The 18,237-nt window shown below is 40.6% G+C and overlaps 1 protein-coding gene across 2 annotated transcripts in view; it reads left to right on the forward strand.

Annotated features, from left to right (window-relative positions):
• The window catches only part of LOC308383416 (cadherin-6-like), a 72,504-nt gene extending 63,834 nt beyond the window's left edge, over positions 1-8,670 (forward strand). The window contains exons 12-13 of one of the 2 annotated variants that reach the window (XM_080861343.1): positions 7,057-7,634; positions 8,047-8,670. In XM_080861343.1, the coding sequence (XP_080717469.1) occupies positions 7,057-7,601 (545 nt within the window). In that variant the 3' untranslated portion in view covers positions 7,602-7,634; positions 8,047-8,670. Of the gene's footprint in view, positions 1-7,056 lie in introns of both variants that reach the window. The other variant, XM_080861342.1, reaches the window with a different exon arrangement.
• The last annotated feature ends 9,567 nt before the right edge of the window (positions 8,671-18,237 follow it).

Consider the following 18,237-nt stretch of genomic DNA (forward strand, 5'->3'; position numbering starts at 1 on the left):
TCCACCGTGAACTCTGTTAAAAACAAACACGCTCACGCCTCACAGACGACAGCTTACAGTCCTGCGTGAAGATGAAAGTACAGCCTCGATCTGCAGACGCTGTGCGCAGAGGTTCAGGAGCAGAAGTCCCATCTCTTTATTGACCACTTTTCATATGTGGTTGCTGTGCGCACACAGCTGGCGCTGCAGACCACGCCCCGCTACACACATTAACCTGGTAAAATACATATTTAGGCAGAATTTTGCAAATATCTATTTTTTATCTTTCAGCAGCATCGAGCTTTTTTCCCCAGTTATTTTTTAAAAGTCAGGTCAAGGCTCCAAAAGCCCAAAGGAGATATAAGGGCGGCTCACAACAGTTTTTGTTTCTGGATCATTTTAGTTCAGCTTTCCTTTTCTTATATTTCTTTAAGAGTTCAAAATGTGTTCATTACATAAATAAAATGTAATTTTCTCTGTAGCACTTCATGGATTTCATAAGCAACACACTTTAGTTGTTCACACAAAGCATAAAGGTAAAAAAACAATATATACAGTGTTGTCTTCATTTTAGATGTCACAAAGTATTTGCAGCTGTCAGTGTTTTCTTTTGCGTGGAAACCAGCTCCAAATGGCTCTTTGGGTGCTAAAGGTTGCAGACCCCTGTGCTAGAGTGATGATAAAGCTAACAGGAATGAGTCATGGGTCAATTTAAAGTGACAAAAATGAAACAAAATAAACAAAAACTCCTCTGAAAACAGACAGCTACAACAATTAAAGAATGGTGAAAAAGCAGCTGGTGTTCATGGGAAAACTTTCAAAGACTTCAGAAAGCCTGGGGAACTGCTGCCAACCACCACCTTCAAAATGACTCAAGTCTTGCTCCTTGGAAGCCAGATTTTGCACAACCACACATCCTGAAACCCACTTGTATGTTTCTTCTTATTCTTTGAGCTCCTTGAAAGAAATAACACGAAACAAATTGTGATTATTGAGTAGAAATCTCCACACTACAGCTGAAAGGAACACCAGGCTTTATGTATAAAAGTGCCAATGACATTTATTGATTTAACTGGTCCCAGAACAGTGTTTCACATTGTTCTAGCCCAGGGGCGTCAAACTCAATTGCACAGGGGGCCAAAACTCAAGGCACACTTTAGGTCGGGGGCCAAACAAGATAAACATTTATTGAAGACACTAAAACTGTTTTTTAAACATAAATATGAATAAAAACAGACAGGAATATTATTCCAGATTAAATAAACTTAAAAAAAATAAACTTTAACTTTAAATATTTTGCTCTTCATAAAAATATATCCTGTCAAAATTATGCAAGTTAGAAATATGAACATGCTGCCAAAACCCCCAGAAAAAGTAAATGAAAGCAAACACAAGGTTGGAGCCGCATGTAGACGGAGCTGGGCGTTGCTGCCAGAGGCGGAGCCAGACATTTGAAACACCCGGGGCTTAGCCCTAAAGGGTAGTATGCATGTGGGATTTTTTTTTTTTTTTGAGGGGGGGGGGGGGGGGGGTGTTTAGAAATGACTGAAAGATTAATAGGCTCTGTTTTGAGTTTTGTTCAAAAAAGAATGACTTCATATAGGGAAATATATATATCACACATGCAGGACACCTTAAACTAGTTTTTTAATTGAGCAGCAAGACAGAACAAAGTCAGGGCTGCATCAAGACACGAGGACTAAACCCCAGTTCAACCAGACCCAGAACTGATCCAGAATTAAAACAGGACTACAACAGTTCAAAAGCAGGACTACTGAGGACTTAACCAAGACAGAACCAGAATCAGAACTAGATGATAGTAGCACTAAAAATCATCATAGACCTGCACTACACTTATTTATTTAATTCTACCAAAGTCCAATATTTAGATTGAGAAAAGTTTATATAATTATTTAGCCTTGTTGTGCAAACAAGCCTGCAGAACTTAATAAATATAGAATTTGAAAAATAGCAAACCTAAAAAGAAACACTAGGTACGAGATACATGAGTACCTATGATACAGTGATACTTTTAGTAAGCAACCATTTGACTAACATGTGTGTCTCACCTGCTCTTGTTCATCTCTGTTCTGTCCTCGTTCTCCTCTCTCTCTCTTTGTGCTGACAATCATCAAATATACAGTTGAAACCAGATATTTACAAACTCTTCAGATAAAAACACTTTTTTAATTGTAACATCAAATCAGACTAAATGTTTATTTTTTTAGATTGATAAATATAAAAACATATTTGTTAACTTTAAGAGTAAAGAGAGAAACTATCTGTATGTCTTAATTGTAAATGGCACCAAATTGTATTCAAATTGAGCCACACTTATGGAGCTCCACAGTTCTTTTCCTGGTGTTTTGGTTGACATCTCTTGATGTTCCCATGTCAAAGAAACAGGCTCTGTGTTTTGCCTTATATGCATCCACAGCTGTGCCACCAGTTTACTCACATGGACTCTACTAACCTATCAGAAGCTTCTTCAGCTCAGAATGGAATTGTCTGGAGTTTTCTTATTAATTAACAATAAACTTAGTGTACATGTACTCCTAAATTTAATGAAAGTGATAAAAAATAGAAGCTCTGTCTCTCTTTATTCTGACATTTAACTAATTCAAAATATATTTCAATATTTATCTAAAACAAAAGTTTACTCTAAATTGATGTTGTACAGTAAAAATGTTTTATGTTTTCTCCCTAAAGTGTAAATATCTGGTTACAAATGTGAATATCCTGCTGTGTACTGAAATCCCTCTTGTTTTGCATAGAAATATACTGAACAACATACAAAGCATAATATATAAAATAACATTTACCTGAGTTTTTTCTTTGAAAGAAGCCTCTAATGTCCATTCTTATATTTCAGTACATAACTGAAACCGATTTAGTCGGGGAGGGTAAGAACTGAAAATATGAAATAAACACACGTAAGCTAAGACTCTCTAAAAAATAGCATTTGTTCGGCTTTTCATTTCGCCATTTGTTGATTCACTTGAAGAGCAAGTAAAATAATATTGGTCAAGTGATCAGTTTCATATCAATCTTTCGTGATGCACCGTCATATTTACATTATTTGTACGGTACGAATGATTTGCTTTGGTACCTGGTCAAACTTAAGCTCTCCTTAGTATGGCTGGCTCCGTCTCTCCAACAGCGCACTCACGGGCAGCAGCTCCCCCCGCCCCCTCGCTCAGTCGCTTAGTGCCTGAGCTTGGATCATACCAATATCAGGGGGGGATTCACGCACAGTCGTAAATTCCCACAGTGTGCACTATGTGCTTCGAATATTGTGTGTACTTTTTGTTTTATACAGTTGTCAGCCAGGCATCTAACTATGAAAAAATTACACTCCAAAATACCCCGGGCTTCTGACAAAACAACCCGGGCTTAAGCCCCGTAAGCCACCCCCACGCTCCGCCCCTGGTTGCTGCAGGAGTGGAGCTAATAAACTGTGCGGTCATTCAGTGTCGTACTTTCCCTGAGTGCATCATTACACTGCAGCTGCATCTGAATCTGCACAGGTGCAGCTCAGCAAAGTGCGCTGACTTGGTTCAACATTACTTGGCAACAGGGGAAGTGAGGCAGGCTGCACTGGTGCATTTGTGACAGCTTGAAACGCCTTCACCGCATCATACATGTCCATGAACTGACAGGTTTCCTTGCTGAGCTCAAAAACTCTATTGAGAACTTTTATCCCAACTCAGCCAGCGGAGCTCTGCATGAAGGAATGTGGGCAAACTCTGAATCTATTTCCCACATAAAAGACTGAAACTGACGGTGATTTAAACTTTTAGCTCAGATAAAATGTACGGTCTGCGTCACGGTGATCATTACATGCTCCATTTTTAGGACCACACAGCCTTTCCTGGTGTGTGATGCGGTGATATGCTGATAACTCACCGGTACATTTCTCCTGCATCTTTACTCGCATCCTGCTGACTACTTTTTTCACCGCACAGCACCGGCGCTCCATCTGTTGTAAGTCCAACAAGTTTGTCCCAGGACAGTTTCACGTCGTTACACTTTGACATACGTTTTAAAAAATGTATTTTCCTGTCGTTGTCCCGTGCATCGATTTAATGTTCAATATTTCCTCTCCACGGATGAAGATGGCCAGCTGTGCAGTGTCCATCATGTCTACTTTCATCCACAGCAAGAGAGTATGCAGTGAAGTTTTTGCTTCTTTCACACAACTGTGTTCTTAAATCAGTGACCGTCTCACAAACCCGATCAGCAATCGTATTTCTGCTCAGGCTCACATTTGCCTAAATCTGCGTTTTGTCTGGACGGAAGACGTCCACAGCTTCATCCTGCAGCTCTTCAGAGTGGTACCGGGCTCATTTGGCTCCTCTGCTACAGTAAAACTTGCTTTCACAACAGCTTCAGTTTGTGATTTTGCTCTGGTGACAAACGATTCTACTTCCTGTAGTTTCTGCATTTAGGTTTTTCAGCTTATCCTGACGTTTTGTCTCGTAGTGCCGTCTTAAACTAAATTCCTTAACTACAGCCACATTAGCTCCACTAATAAGACGCACGGCTTTACCAGCATGTCTGTAAACATATATTCAGCCTCCCACTGGTGCTGAAAGGCTCTGCTTTCAGAATCAACTTTTCTCTCCACCATTGTAAGCGGCTAGCTTCGCAATCCGGTCGTTCAGTGATGACGTGACGAATCCTACTTCCGGGTCTAAAGTAGTCTGCGTTTAATATGGCTTTTGTGTTGTTAACATGTTTAATGTTTTGTATTTTCTTCTATTTAATCTCAAAAAGCTCCTAAAACAGTCAGTGATCCCTGTTGACCTCCCTCGGCTTTTATTACCACTAATCATTTATTTAGGCTCAGTTTTTAAAACCTTAGGATGTAACTACAGCCCAGCCCATGCAGCAGTATATGAATGACTAACCTCGTATTGTGGATAGATTATCTCAGTTGTTCTCTGGCTGAAGTTTGGTCCTTTTACAGCATCCTGCCATGCGATTACATTTGTTCCTGACCACCGAGAACACTCACGTTAACTTTTATCCAGTGGAAAAAAAGTTAGCTTGTTTATATTATGCTAACATAGCTGTGTCGCTAGCAGTCACGTAGCACATCATTATATATCAGCTAGCCCAACTTCAGTAACCCTACAAACGTCACTGCTGTTTAGTTTTCTGTCTTCATTTATGCTGGAAGTGATAGCAGAGCTGTACGTTTTAATTTGTTTCCAAAACCCCGCAGTCAGGACATGCTATATTGTATTTAGATAGAAGCTAGCGAGCTAACTCCCTGCTAACTTCTAACTCCGTTAAATGTCATAAATTCCGTTTTCATGGATGCCTGGATGTTAAACTCAATTGTTACACCTGGTAGAGGAGAAGGCTGATCATTTTATTAAAGATGAAAGACTTTAGACAGTTTTTAACTCTCAGTAATGTCACAGTGATCGTTTGATATATGGACCTGCAGCGGAGTTTAGACCCAGACACGGCTAGTGACGTCAGACTGAACAATCGGATAACAGAAGTTTGACTTGATTGAGGTGGGAATGTTCCCAGTTAGCCTAGCGGTCAGCAAGGAGGCTGCAGTGCTGCATTATGGGATCTGTAGTTTGTATATTATTAGCGCCTCATATCGCCGGGCCATGCATAACAATAACAGTACATCTATATAAAATGATCTCGCGGGCCGGATATAAATGTACGCCGGGCTTGGATGTGGCCCGCGGGCCTTGACTTTGACACATGTGTTCTAGCCCATTTTAACTCTGTGTGAATGATGACAGGTATATCCTGTTTAACTGCTCACTTCCTTGTTTAAATCACACCCAGTGTTGGGAAGGTTACTTTTAAAATGTATTCCATTACAGAATACAGAATACATGCCCCAAAATGTATTCTGTAACGTATTCCGTTACGTTACTCAATGACAGTAACGTATTCTGAATACTTTGGATTACTTAATATATTATCATGCTTTTTACAACAACGTGAATGTACTATTGCTGTGATTTATTACTGTTACTGAAGGTCCGCGACTCCGAACTGTAGTAAAGGCACCTCTGACTAATAGGGCGGGTCCCTGTCGGCTCGTAGCCGAAAAATAGCTTTACTTTGTTGTGTGGGTCAACTTTTCTTGCGAGAGACAGAGAGAGGCGTTGAAAGGCTGCTCCAACGGAACTTATTGTTTCAGAGGAAAACACGAACACGGTGTACAGTCGAGTCTTAATAGCTTACTTACAGCTGGGCTCGTCAGGCTCTCTTCTTGGCTGCAGTGGTTATTATTATATTTACATGCTTCCAGCTCCCGTTTTTTCTCAATGACAACTCGTACCCTTCCACTCCCCTTTTTCTCCCTCCTCGCGCTCACAGACCCATAACGTGTATGGCAGTCCATTCTCCCTGCAACACGGACTACACTGCCCATGATGCTACATTCTTTAGAGCTATGCTTGTAGCATTCTGCCTGTTAGCTTAGCACAACAACAACGAAAAGGCGCTCTCTCACCCAGGAAACACACAGTCGCAGAGAGAGAGAGAGCGTCGCCCTGTAACCATGGCAACCGTAACGCTGCCGCCTGGAACAACAGAGCGTAGCTGTCAAACAAAACCCAAACAGTCCTGACCCGCGACAATATGAAACAGGAAAGTACCGCAGTGTAATCCATTTATTTCAACAAAGTAACTGTATTCTGAATACCACCTTTTTAAACGGTAACTGTAACGGAATACAGTTACTCATATTTTGTATTTTAAATACGTAACGGCGGTACATGTATTCCGTTACTCCCCAACACTGATCACATCCAACTGCTTTAGGACTGTGAGAGGCAACAGGGTGCCTACCACATAACAGAGTCTGATTTTACCAGTAGATAAAGGGCTTCATTTGTTCCCAGATCTCAGCAACTATTGTGAACAATGTTCATCATAGGGCATAACAAAGAAACACAAAGTGACCAAAAATGAGATCATTTAATTAAGCAGCAGTGGTCCTTATATCTGTTATCTATGGTGGCTGGTTGTTTAAATTCATGCTCCACTGGGACACGATTATAATCTAATCCTGCATCGTTGTTCTCTTTTCTACAGTGGTTGTGGTTCTATTCACAGCATTAAGACACCAAAGGAAGCAGGAACCTCTTATTATCTCCAAAGAAGATGTCAGGGACAACGTGGTTAGCTACAATGATGAGGGTGGTGGCGAGGAGGACACCCAGGCTTTTGATATTGGCGCCCTGCGACACCCAGCTGCTGCAGCTGCCTCTGATGAGGGTGCTAAACAGAGGCGTGACATCATCCCTACTGATACTCTGCTGTATCCAACAACTCGCCACCCTGCCCCAGCTCCCTCCAGCCTGCTTATGCCTCCAATACGCATGGCTGCACGTGATAATGGGGATGTATGCGAGTTCATCAACCAGAGAGTGATGGAGAATGACTATAGCCCCACAGCGCCACCGTACGACTCACTGGCCACGTATGCCTATGAAGGAGTGGGGTCAGTGGCCGAGTCGCTCAGTTCGCTGGGCTCGGCTTCATCCGAGGCTGAACAGGACTACAACTACCTGAGTGACTGGGGGCCCCGTTTCAGGAAACTAGCTGACCTGTACGAGGCTGAGGACAGTGACTTCTAACAGCTACACCATCTGTGTCAAAGATGAGTTCAGGTGACATTTAGACCATTGCAGATCTGAGGATAGCAACATTCAAGCTACTAAACTGAGAGAGCTGCCTCTTAAAATTGCTTTAAGAAAATATGAGCACTTGAGCACACATAGACTTCATATAGAACCCAACAGATGTGCTGGTAGGTGCGAATGCCTATAAATAAAATTTGAGATCACCAGCTAAGCTTTGATCTGTCCTCACTGCACACCCGTCCAGAAACAGTTTACCAAGTCATTTTCAAAGGTGATAAAAGTCTTAAATCTCTATTTTTGGAATCTTATGTAGAAATGTTAATCAACTATCACAACGGTGAAGCCCAAATATCTTCAGCTCTAATCATAGGAAACTTTCAAAGACTCGTGGCAGGCCTAAATGAGGTTTGAGTTCTTTTGCTTTCATTCTTTCTTTCAGCTAAGTGCCCTTCTGCTGCCCTGCAAACAGAACAGTGGACGCCTGTTGGCTGGCTGAGAATGGAGGGGTCGACTTACTCTTACATGATTGTTTGTCTTTTTTGCTTTCTTGTTCTGGTGGCAGAACTGTGGTTGAACTCATTATACTGGAACTATAATCAGTTGCGTCTTTAATTTCTCCAGAGTCTTTTCCTATTACAAAATACAAGTTTATATAACAAAAACAGTTGTCGAGTAATGTTTTCTTTGACAGTATGCTTTATAGTTTCCATCATGTACATGGAGAGTCCATGCCTTCACAGCAGGGGTGTCACTCTTCATGCCGCGATGGAGAGAATGATTGAAATCAAACAAAGCTGAATTCACCATATTTTACATGTAATGTTAAACATCAAATCTCCAGGAAAATAATCATAAAGTATGGCTACAGACAGGTGCGTTCAGCAGTCCTGTACATCTCTCTCAGGAGCTGGTGAAGACTCGGACACTCTTAACATCAAGACACAGTTGAACATAAACCCTGCGTGACCAACTGTATGCTAACACATTCACCATACCAAGAACACTGTAAATAAGATGCCTTGTCCAGTGTGTAGGATACAGGGGAATCTGTTGTCAGAGATGTGAGTGCAGAATGCAAAAATGTGTTTGCATCAGTATAATGTAAAAATATTGATACAAATAGAGAACATAGACAAAGACCTCTTAAATACTCTAGAATTCTGCTTGTGTGATGATCTAGAATGAATGCTGCTGTACAGCACCATAGTGCCGGGGTTACTAATACATGCTCATACGAGTAACCCTATGGTTACGAGTAACTATGGTGCTGTAACCCAGAACTCTTCAGCGTTTTTTTCCTGGAGACTTCCATCACGTTTCGATCAACGACTGTAGAAGGTTTCGATATTCACTGGTGATCACAGCGACAGCAGCCGCTCCTCTGCAGCCTGTATTTGGATTTTAGCCACAAAGCAAACAATGGTAGAAAATCTATAATAGCAGCCTCCTGCAAGCTTCACCTTTAACCACCTCAACCAGATGGAAGTGTCCGACTAACATCTAGTTACCATTTGAAAGCATGTACCAGAAGTAGAGATGGACCGATCCGATATTACGTATCGGTATCGGTCCGATACTGACCTAAATTACTGGATCGGATATCGGAGAAAAATAAAAAATGTAATCCGATCCATTAAATATCACGAAAGCACCTCACAAAACTTGCAACACGCCGTAACTCGCCTCAGAACGACGTTAGCACGTCGGAGCAGTATGCATCACGTGATAGAGCAGCTGTGGCATGCGGGACCTGTCGGTGGTCTGGATAGCATGTGGAGCTTCGCTAGCAACCCGGCATTTCATCTCCGACAAAGTTATCCCCGAGAGAAGTAAAGCAAGTGTGTAAGTCCATCTCTGAATGTTTGTAAAGCATTCCCACGTTAAGCTTAACGAGCGACTGCCTCTTCTTGCTGCTACTTCAATCATGAAACTGCTAACGATCAGCTGATCGGCTTTTCTGTGGCGAGTCCGTCTCTCTGGTTTGTTTTTGGTCCACTTTGCACCAGAAAGAGGAAACCAGCGGCTGAACAACAGCAGCACGTTTAAGCTTGATAAGCTGTTGTTAGAATGTATTTAATATTACTTTCTACTCCAGGATCTTTTTCTACGTAGCTGACGTAACTGTGCAGGGGCGGATCTAGCAAAGTTTAGCCAGGGGGGCCGATAGGGCATGAACAGGGAAAAGGGGGCACAAAGACATACTTTTCTTTCTTATTCTCATTTAAAATGTCGAGCTTTTAATAAATAATTATCTGACACCCAAAGTTTTAATTTGATGTAAAATGAATAGAAGTCAATTACTGTATATAGTGACTATTAAGTCTAATATATATACCCTAGTAAGCTATAGTACTTTTTCCTTTGGGAAGGTACCATCTGTGCAGTCTGCAATTTTGTTGAAGAAAGATGTTGAATCTATTTAATATTTCTTGAAAAATAATTGATTTCTGTGCATTTTTTTTTTTACACTGCATCAAATTAAGGTTGATTACGTCGATTAAGCATCATGAGGTGGCGCGTGAGGGGTGGTTCCCTATTTTTTATTTATTTATTTTTGTTGTTGCTGGGAGTTGGAACCCTATTAGTTAGGTTGCTTAATATTTACGCTAAGTACTCTTTAAAATACCAGAATAGGGAGGATGGTGTAGGTCTAAGTTTATTAGATTGATCAGTATTGCTGAACTATGAAATATTTTTTTTTGTATACAGGTATAACAGAATAGCTTTAGTGTAGTTGTTGTTTTAAACTTGAGTATGAACTTGCAGACTTGCAAAATGCAGCAAGATATTTTAAAAAACAGTTTTGTTGATTAAAAAACACTATATCGGATTCATATCGGTATCGGCAGATATCCAAATTTATGATATCGGTATCGGTATCGGACATAAAAAAGTGGTATCGTGCCATCTCTAACCAGAAGGAAGCGTGTTGATGTAAATTCTTAACGAACCCATTAGCATGCATTAGCAGAATGCTATTGATTTTGAACAAAAATCACTTATAAGAGTAATGAAAGTACATGAGTCATTCTGATGTGAACAGAGAATTTAAAATGGGGGCTAATATTTAGAATCAGAGGTAAATAGCAAATTACGCTCCAATTAGTTTCATTGAGAACCATGTTGGGAGCTCCTGCTTCTGCACCCTGACTGAGCTGAAGCCAGTTTCTGTAAAGTGGAACAATCAGGAACTCAAGACTCCAACTTTTCTTTACATGGGCTAAAACAGCAGGGAAACAGCCTTACAGTAACATGAAGAAATTCAACGTAAGTATTTAGCTTGTCACCAAAGTGTCAATGAGACAGCACAAATGAAGGAATTTCACTTTACAGGGTTTGTTAGACTTGTATTCAAATCAATGGTAACAAACTGTTCCAGGTGAATTTGGTTCAAAGGTGAAAAGCAGCCCTGCTTCAGTCAACAAAGCCCTCGTGGGTTTTTTGGTGACTGGTTACCTTGTTTTCAGTTTCATATCTGTTGTCGTCTCCTCTGTAGTTCATAGTTTGATTATGATCAAAATATTTTTGCCCAAAGGTCTTGTGGCACAGATTTCACCCACTGGTTTTTGTGGATGAGAAAAAGGAAACCAGTTTGCCTCCTTCACTGGTTTATCTGCTTGCTTCTTCAGCTTTTGTTTTTAAATGCTGTAATTAATAGGGGTGCAACGATACACAAAATTCACGGTTCGGTTCGATACAAAAAAATGTTCATGCCTTTTTAATTTGTCATTTATTACAATTATAAATATATATTTTAACTCAAACGTACAGTTTTTAAATTTAATGTTGCTGAAACAACAAAATAATTTTTTTAAAAAATCTATCTGATTGAGGAATCCCTCATCTTTGGAAAAGAGAGTTTATTACAGAGAAATGGCTCTTTCAAAATAAAAGCTCTACTAGACGCTTCTTCTGGGCTATATTCTCAGCAGCATATTAAACATATCAGGTCCCCATAAGGAGAATCCTGTGCTAACGGCTGTCTAAATGACTCGGGTAAAGTTTCTAGCATGCTGCTTGTTGTTTTTGTCTGCTTCCACTTGTCTTTGCACTAGGATGCTGTCGGAGTAAATGTGCAGTCATATTCGTTGTGTTCCCACTAGTGCTGTCAGCGTTAATCTGAAATGACGTTAACGCCACAATACGGCAAATCTCCGTTAACGAGCTACCGCGGATTGCCCCGTGCGTGGGGCTGGACGGCTAACAAGCTAACAAGCTAACTGCGCTAACACACTAGTTCCCACCCATGTAATTGAGCATTGCGTGGCACATCCAACATACTGTTTTACTTTAGTCCATGACGCGCTTACCTTCAGGGTCATACGTCACATGAAAACCAAAATAGTTCCAAAGGCCAGATCTGAATGAGGGTGGGGGAGGTTCAATTTGCCATGTTGCAACGAGCTTAGCTTCTGTCTTGCTAGCTTGTGTTGCGCTCAGTGGATCTGCGCTCGACAGTGCAGCCTAGGCGGATAAGTCGAACGCAGATCCACTGAGCTCTCAACACAGACAGCATCGTCAGAAGAAAAGTTGATAAAATAAATTTAAAATGTTGTATTGTTCGATACATATGCGTACCGAACCGAAAGCACTGTATCAAACGGTTCAATATCGATACGAATATCGTTGCACCCCTAGTAATTAAGTAAAACTGGGGCAGTGAATTTGTCATTAGCACTAATTAATGAAGCTGAAGGTGAAATCACAACCGCCAACCTCAGTGATACATGTCATGATTTTATATCAGGGGTTTTGTATTGTGTGTCTCACTAAAAGTATCAGTTTGTTCCCACTGTGTTTCGTGACCCTGCTCTGAAGGCTTAAAACGAAAATGTCCACTTGTTTTTCCTTTGGCTCCGTATATTTACAGGACACGATGATGATATTCTGAGAAGGGAAAAACCTCAAACGCCACCCAGCTTCACTGTCTGAAACTCACTGTGGGCAGTCTACTCTCTGTATACGATGATGTTTTACTGCTTTTTTAATTTGATGAAAATAAACTTTTGTATTGAAGCTTTGGTCTCTGTCTTACACTCCAGTAATTTCGATGCATGATTACTACAGTCGTTTTACTAAACACTGCTCTAATGCAACAGGAAAGTCCTGCTGCAGACATTTCTTCCAAAACATTTCTTCTGGAAAGCAGGACAGCCGCCGTAAGCGGAGAGTCACACCTCAGTGTTTGGACAATTATGACATTTTTGTATTCAGATTTTGAATAAAAGTGGCTGTAACTCCTGAACAGTTTATGCAATACTTTTGTTAGACTTCCTAAATTTAAGCTGAAAGTCTGTACTTTATATATTCTTTAAAATCCACTGAGGTTATCAACTTATGGACAGACTCTGCAATGTTTATAAAAAGTGATTCTAATGAGCATGGATATCAGGAAAGTGATCAGACTCGGATGTAGTGATGGGAGATTTGCTACAGTTTAATGGTGCACAGAGCGCTGTTTCAGGAAGGATGTTCAACAGAGTGGCTTTATTTTAAGCTCTGAGCTGATGAACTCTGAGGACAGCTGGGCTCTGTACGATGAGGCAAGTTCAACCCACCCAGGTTATCTGTTAGCTGCTTCCACAGGAAAAGGAGGCATGGAAACTTTAGGATGTTTCTGGAACTTTTAATTAACTTTTTCTTGTCGCTTCTACAGGCGGTTAAAATGTTCTTGCAACCTGAAGTGTAAACCGCGGTAAAACCCAAACGTCCCACGAATGCACAACACAAGCACTTTACCCTCCTGACAGGGAAACAGAATGGCACGTACCACCTAAATAAATCTGCCATTTCTAAAAGCATATTGAAGAGAGCTTGTGCTACGTCTTTGACCTTTTCACTTTCGCAGAAACAAGAGCAAGCTGGGCTCTTGTGGCCAGATTTGGAGAAAGTGGAGTAGTGTGCTCTGCCAGCCCCTAATGGTTGTACCAGCACTGACCTCAGAGGCTGCTGACAACATTACCCAGTCCCCAAGGCCACGCACACCGTCCTCATGAAAAACATACACCGTCTGTGAAGCCGCCTCTCCATCAGTGCAGGACAGATGGGTGCCTGCAAACCTACCTGTCATCCCACAACAAAAGACACTGGACCTGGCAGCCACTGTGAGCCACTGTTAAAGTTTTTGACATTCACAAAGTCTCTGGCATGAAGGTCACATCCAGTGTTGGTCAAGTTACTTGAAAAAAGTAATCAGTAACTAATTACTTCCCCCAAAAAGTAATCCCGTTACATTGCTGATTACTTATTTTCAAAAGTAATTAATTACTTAGTTACTTTTGAAAAACACGATTTACAACCTGAAGAGGTGATAAAGCGATAGATCTTTCAGCCCAGTTCTACTTTTTCTACATAATCCATCATACAAAATGTAATCAAATGGAAAAGTCTCTTTTTAAAACTTGTTTTATTAGTTTTAATCTTTTAACTTTATGCATCAAGCAAACAAATTATATGCAACATTCTCTGACTGGAAGAAATTAGTTTAACATTTAAACTTTCCAGCACATAAAATAAAATATTTTTTGTGTTTACACTCAGTCTTTCAAATAGATGCAAGTAAAACACAGCAGAAAATAAATAAAGTCAAAGACTCAGCGGTCCTGTTGCTCTATTTTCACCTGTATAGCAGGCGGTGTCACGGTTTGTGGAGATAGACCGTGCGGAGATGTGTTCGCACCTGGGTCCACCACACACAAGTGAGGATACGGGAGTGAACTTAAACAAAAGGGAGCCTTTTATTGTGGCTGATGATCACGAAAGAAACAAACAAGAATGAGGGCAGCACAAGAGCAGTAACTAAACAAACCTAAACTGGGAACAAACTATGCTATGGCTGGGGATACAAAAGACTGGGCATGGAAACACGGAGGGTGGGCACCCAGACGACGCGACACAGACTGTATGAAACACAGAGACTAAATACACATGAGGGATGATCAGGGGAAGTGGCCACACATGGGAGCACAGCTGACACACATGAACCTAACGACAGGAGAGGTGAAACTGAATACACTGACATTGAATACAGACTTTCAAAGTAAAACAGGAAACATGGAGATTAGACATGACATGAACTAAACATAACCACGCAGACATGACGCATGAACCGGGGAGACTTAGTACAGGGGGAGATGACATAAACAACTAAGGAACAAGGACTAAACAGCAATCTCAAAATAAACTAGATGAGCTAAACTAGGGCACAAATGAATACAAAAGATACATAAAACTCAAACACTGGGTCGCTCGACCCAGGACCATGACAGGTGGAGGTTTACCCTGGTGCAGGTGTGCCGCGGTCGGTGGAAGAATCCGCGAGTTTCTCTGTGAGTTTCCCATTACGTCGTAGCTACTCGGTGCTTGTTGGAAGTTTAGGGGTTTTTTCGCTGTAAAAAGAAGTTTTCTTCCCACGCACAGCGGACACTAATGTTTTTGTCACTTTTTATGGAATCAAACTCAAAGTAAGGTCAGTACTTCCACGCTTTAGACGCTGCACGCTCATACTCTCTCCCACAATCGATATATGATCCATTGTTGATCTGCACACAGCTGTTGTCACTAACGTCGCACTCGCTTACGTCACTGTCGTGAGACATTCTCGCAAAAAATCACAGTTTTAGTAACGCAGTAATGCAGCGTTCCTACGGGAAAGTAACGGTAATCTAATTACCGTTTTTGCAATAGTAATCCCTTACTTTACTCATTACCTGAAAAAAGTAATCAGATTACAGTAACGCGTTACAAGTAACGTGTTACTGCCCATCTCTGGTCACATCTCACTTTGTGACTGGGCTCCCACATCTGGGTAAAGGAGGTCCCCATCAGCAGCTCAGCTGGGGTCAGACCTGTGGCTGTAGGAAAACAGTAAAGTTTCTGTTCTAGTAAAAATGTTCCTCCACCTTTTTTCACAGTGTCTCCACTGCACCATTCTGCCATTGGAAGCAGGCAGGATGTGCTACATCAGTCGGACATCAGTCGTGCCTGGACCGTGATGTTTGGCACGATGTGATCTTCCAGACATTTTGAATGTCAGTCCACAAACAGGAGGAACATGTGTGTCATGTGTAGAAGGTGAGGACCCAGAGCAGACAGTCAGGCAGGTTTGCCTTAAACAGAGAATGAGCCGATTTAATGAAGCTGATGACCAGTACACAAACAACACAGAATAAAAAAGGAAAACTGAAAACTTGATACTGCGAGACATGAGGCCAGTTAAAAAATTCCTGATCCATTTATACATTTTTCCTTTAATACCAATCTGATGCAGCTTGATCAGGAGTCCTTCTTTCCACATCATCACTCTGAGTTACTCTTACTATCAGGACTGTTTGTTAATATGGGTCCTGGGCCCTCGATTTTATTCTATTTTATTGTTTTTCTTAGGTTTTGCTGCTCGTAACTTTGTGCTGTCCACTTTCTGCCATGGCCAAACTCTTTTCCATGTGTGGGACTCATAAAGGTTCATCTTATCTTGTGCTGTGAATCAAGTCAGTTCAATTCAATTCAAATGTTATTTTTAAAATGCCAAACCACAACGAGTTGCCTCCAGGTGCTTTATTTTGTACGATAAAGCTCCGAGAATAATGCAGAGAAAACCCCAACAATCAGACCAAGCACGTGATGACAATAAACTCTGTTTAACAGGAAAAACCTCCACCAGGATCATCTGCTGCGGCCAGTTTGTGGGTGACGGGAGGAACACAAGATAAAAGACTCACTGTGGAAGAGAGACAGAGGTTAATAAGAAATGGTTTAATGCACAGTGTTGTATAAACACAGAGTGAGTAAAAACAGTGAGGCTTTGATGCTGTGCCATTTCATGACATTGGAACAGCTGGATCTCCAGTTTTTACCATGGATGTGTTATTGTAAACTCATGACAGCACCATAAAACAAACAGCATCTCTTACTGGTCTTGCCATTTTGTCATTGTGAAGACCGAAAAAGTAAACACTGGTGTTTTTAATTTTACTGAGGAAAATCCTCAGCATAGTCTTTGCACCAGGTGATACAAGTGCACTTGCAGTATTCTCACTAGAACTCAAAATAGAGTACCGTAACATCATGTTATCATTAGAGATGGCCCGATACCACTTTATGTCTGATACTGATACCGATAAATTTGGATATCTGCCGATACCGATATGAATCTGATATAGTGTATTCTTTGATCAATAAAATAGTTTTTTTTTAAATATCTTGCTGTTTTTGTATAAGTTCATACTCAAGTTAAAAAAAACAAAAAAAACTAAAGCTATTCTGTTAAACCTGTATGCAAAAAATACACTGCACCTAAAATATTTCATAGTTCAACAACACTGATCAATCTAATAAACTTAAACCTGCTCCATCCTCCCTATTCTGGTATTTTGAAGAGTACTTAGCAGAAATATTAAGCAACCTAACTAATAGGGTTGCAAACTCCCAGCAAAAAGAAAAAAAGGGAACCACGCCCCACCCTCCACCTCATGATGCTTAATCGACGTAATCAACTTTAATTTAATGTATGTGCAAAAAAATTGGACAGAAATCAATTATTTTTCTACAATAATTAAATAGATTCAATATCTTCGTTCAACAGGATTGCAGACTGCACAGATGGTACCCAAAGGAAAAAGTACTATAGCTTACTAAGTTAAAAATTTGATTTAATAGTTCTGATATATAATAATGGACTATACATTTTATATCAGATTAAAACTTTGGTTGTAAGATTCAGATAATTATTTATTAAAAGCTCGACATGAGAGTAAGAAAGAAAAGTATGTCTTTGTGCCCCCTTTCCCTGTTCATGCCCTATCGGCCCCCCTGGCTAAACTTTGCTAGATCCGCCCCTGCACAGTTACAGCCGTCAGCTGTAGAAAAAGATCCTGGTGTAGAAAGTAATATTAAATAAATTCTAACAGCAGCTTATCAAGCTTAAACGTGCTGCTGTTATTTATCTGCTGGGATAGTGAAAACTTCTGTTTACGTTTGTTAGTCACTTGGCTATGATAGTAAAGAGTAGACACTGATGTAGCTGACTGGATCTTCTGGACTGTGTTCAGCACAATATTAATTAGTCATTGTCAATTGTTGATTTGTCTTGTTCTCATTGTATGACAAATTATGATGGCAGTTTGTTAGCTGATTGCATACTATGCATACTCTCTCTCTCTTCATATATATGTGTACCGGGGTGGCGGGGGCGCCAGAGGGAGTGTTTCCCCGAGGGGCACCAAACAGGCTAGGACCTCCACTGGCAAAGGGCCTTTGTGACATTCATTAGTGCCTTCACTGACACACAAAACAAAACAACAACTACACGACAGGCTAACTGTACACTCCATGCCAAACGTCACAAATCTCCCACATCTAAAAACTCTCTGTCTCGCTGTCTTTACCGTCACTCCCAAAACTTTCCCCTCTTCCTAAACAACCAAATCCCACGTGTTGACTTTTTCAAAAATTGGTTGACATGGTCCACTTTTCCACCGATAGAAGACAGGTGGCATTTTTTCTTTCTTTACTGTTGTCGAGCTGTCCTTAGAAAACGCTTAAAAAAAAATCAAAAGTATTTTTTTTTAAAAAGCGTGGCTTATATATATATATATATATATATATATATATATATATATATATATATATA

This window comes from Rhamphochromis sp. 'chilingali' (genome assembly GCF_963969265.1).
Source record: "Rhamphochromis sp. 'chilingali' genome assembly, chromosome: 16".
NCBI classification, from domain to species: domain Eukaryota; kingdom Metazoa; phylum Chordata; class Actinopteri; order Cichliformes; family Cichlidae; genus Rhamphochromis; species Rhamphochromis sp. 'chilingali'.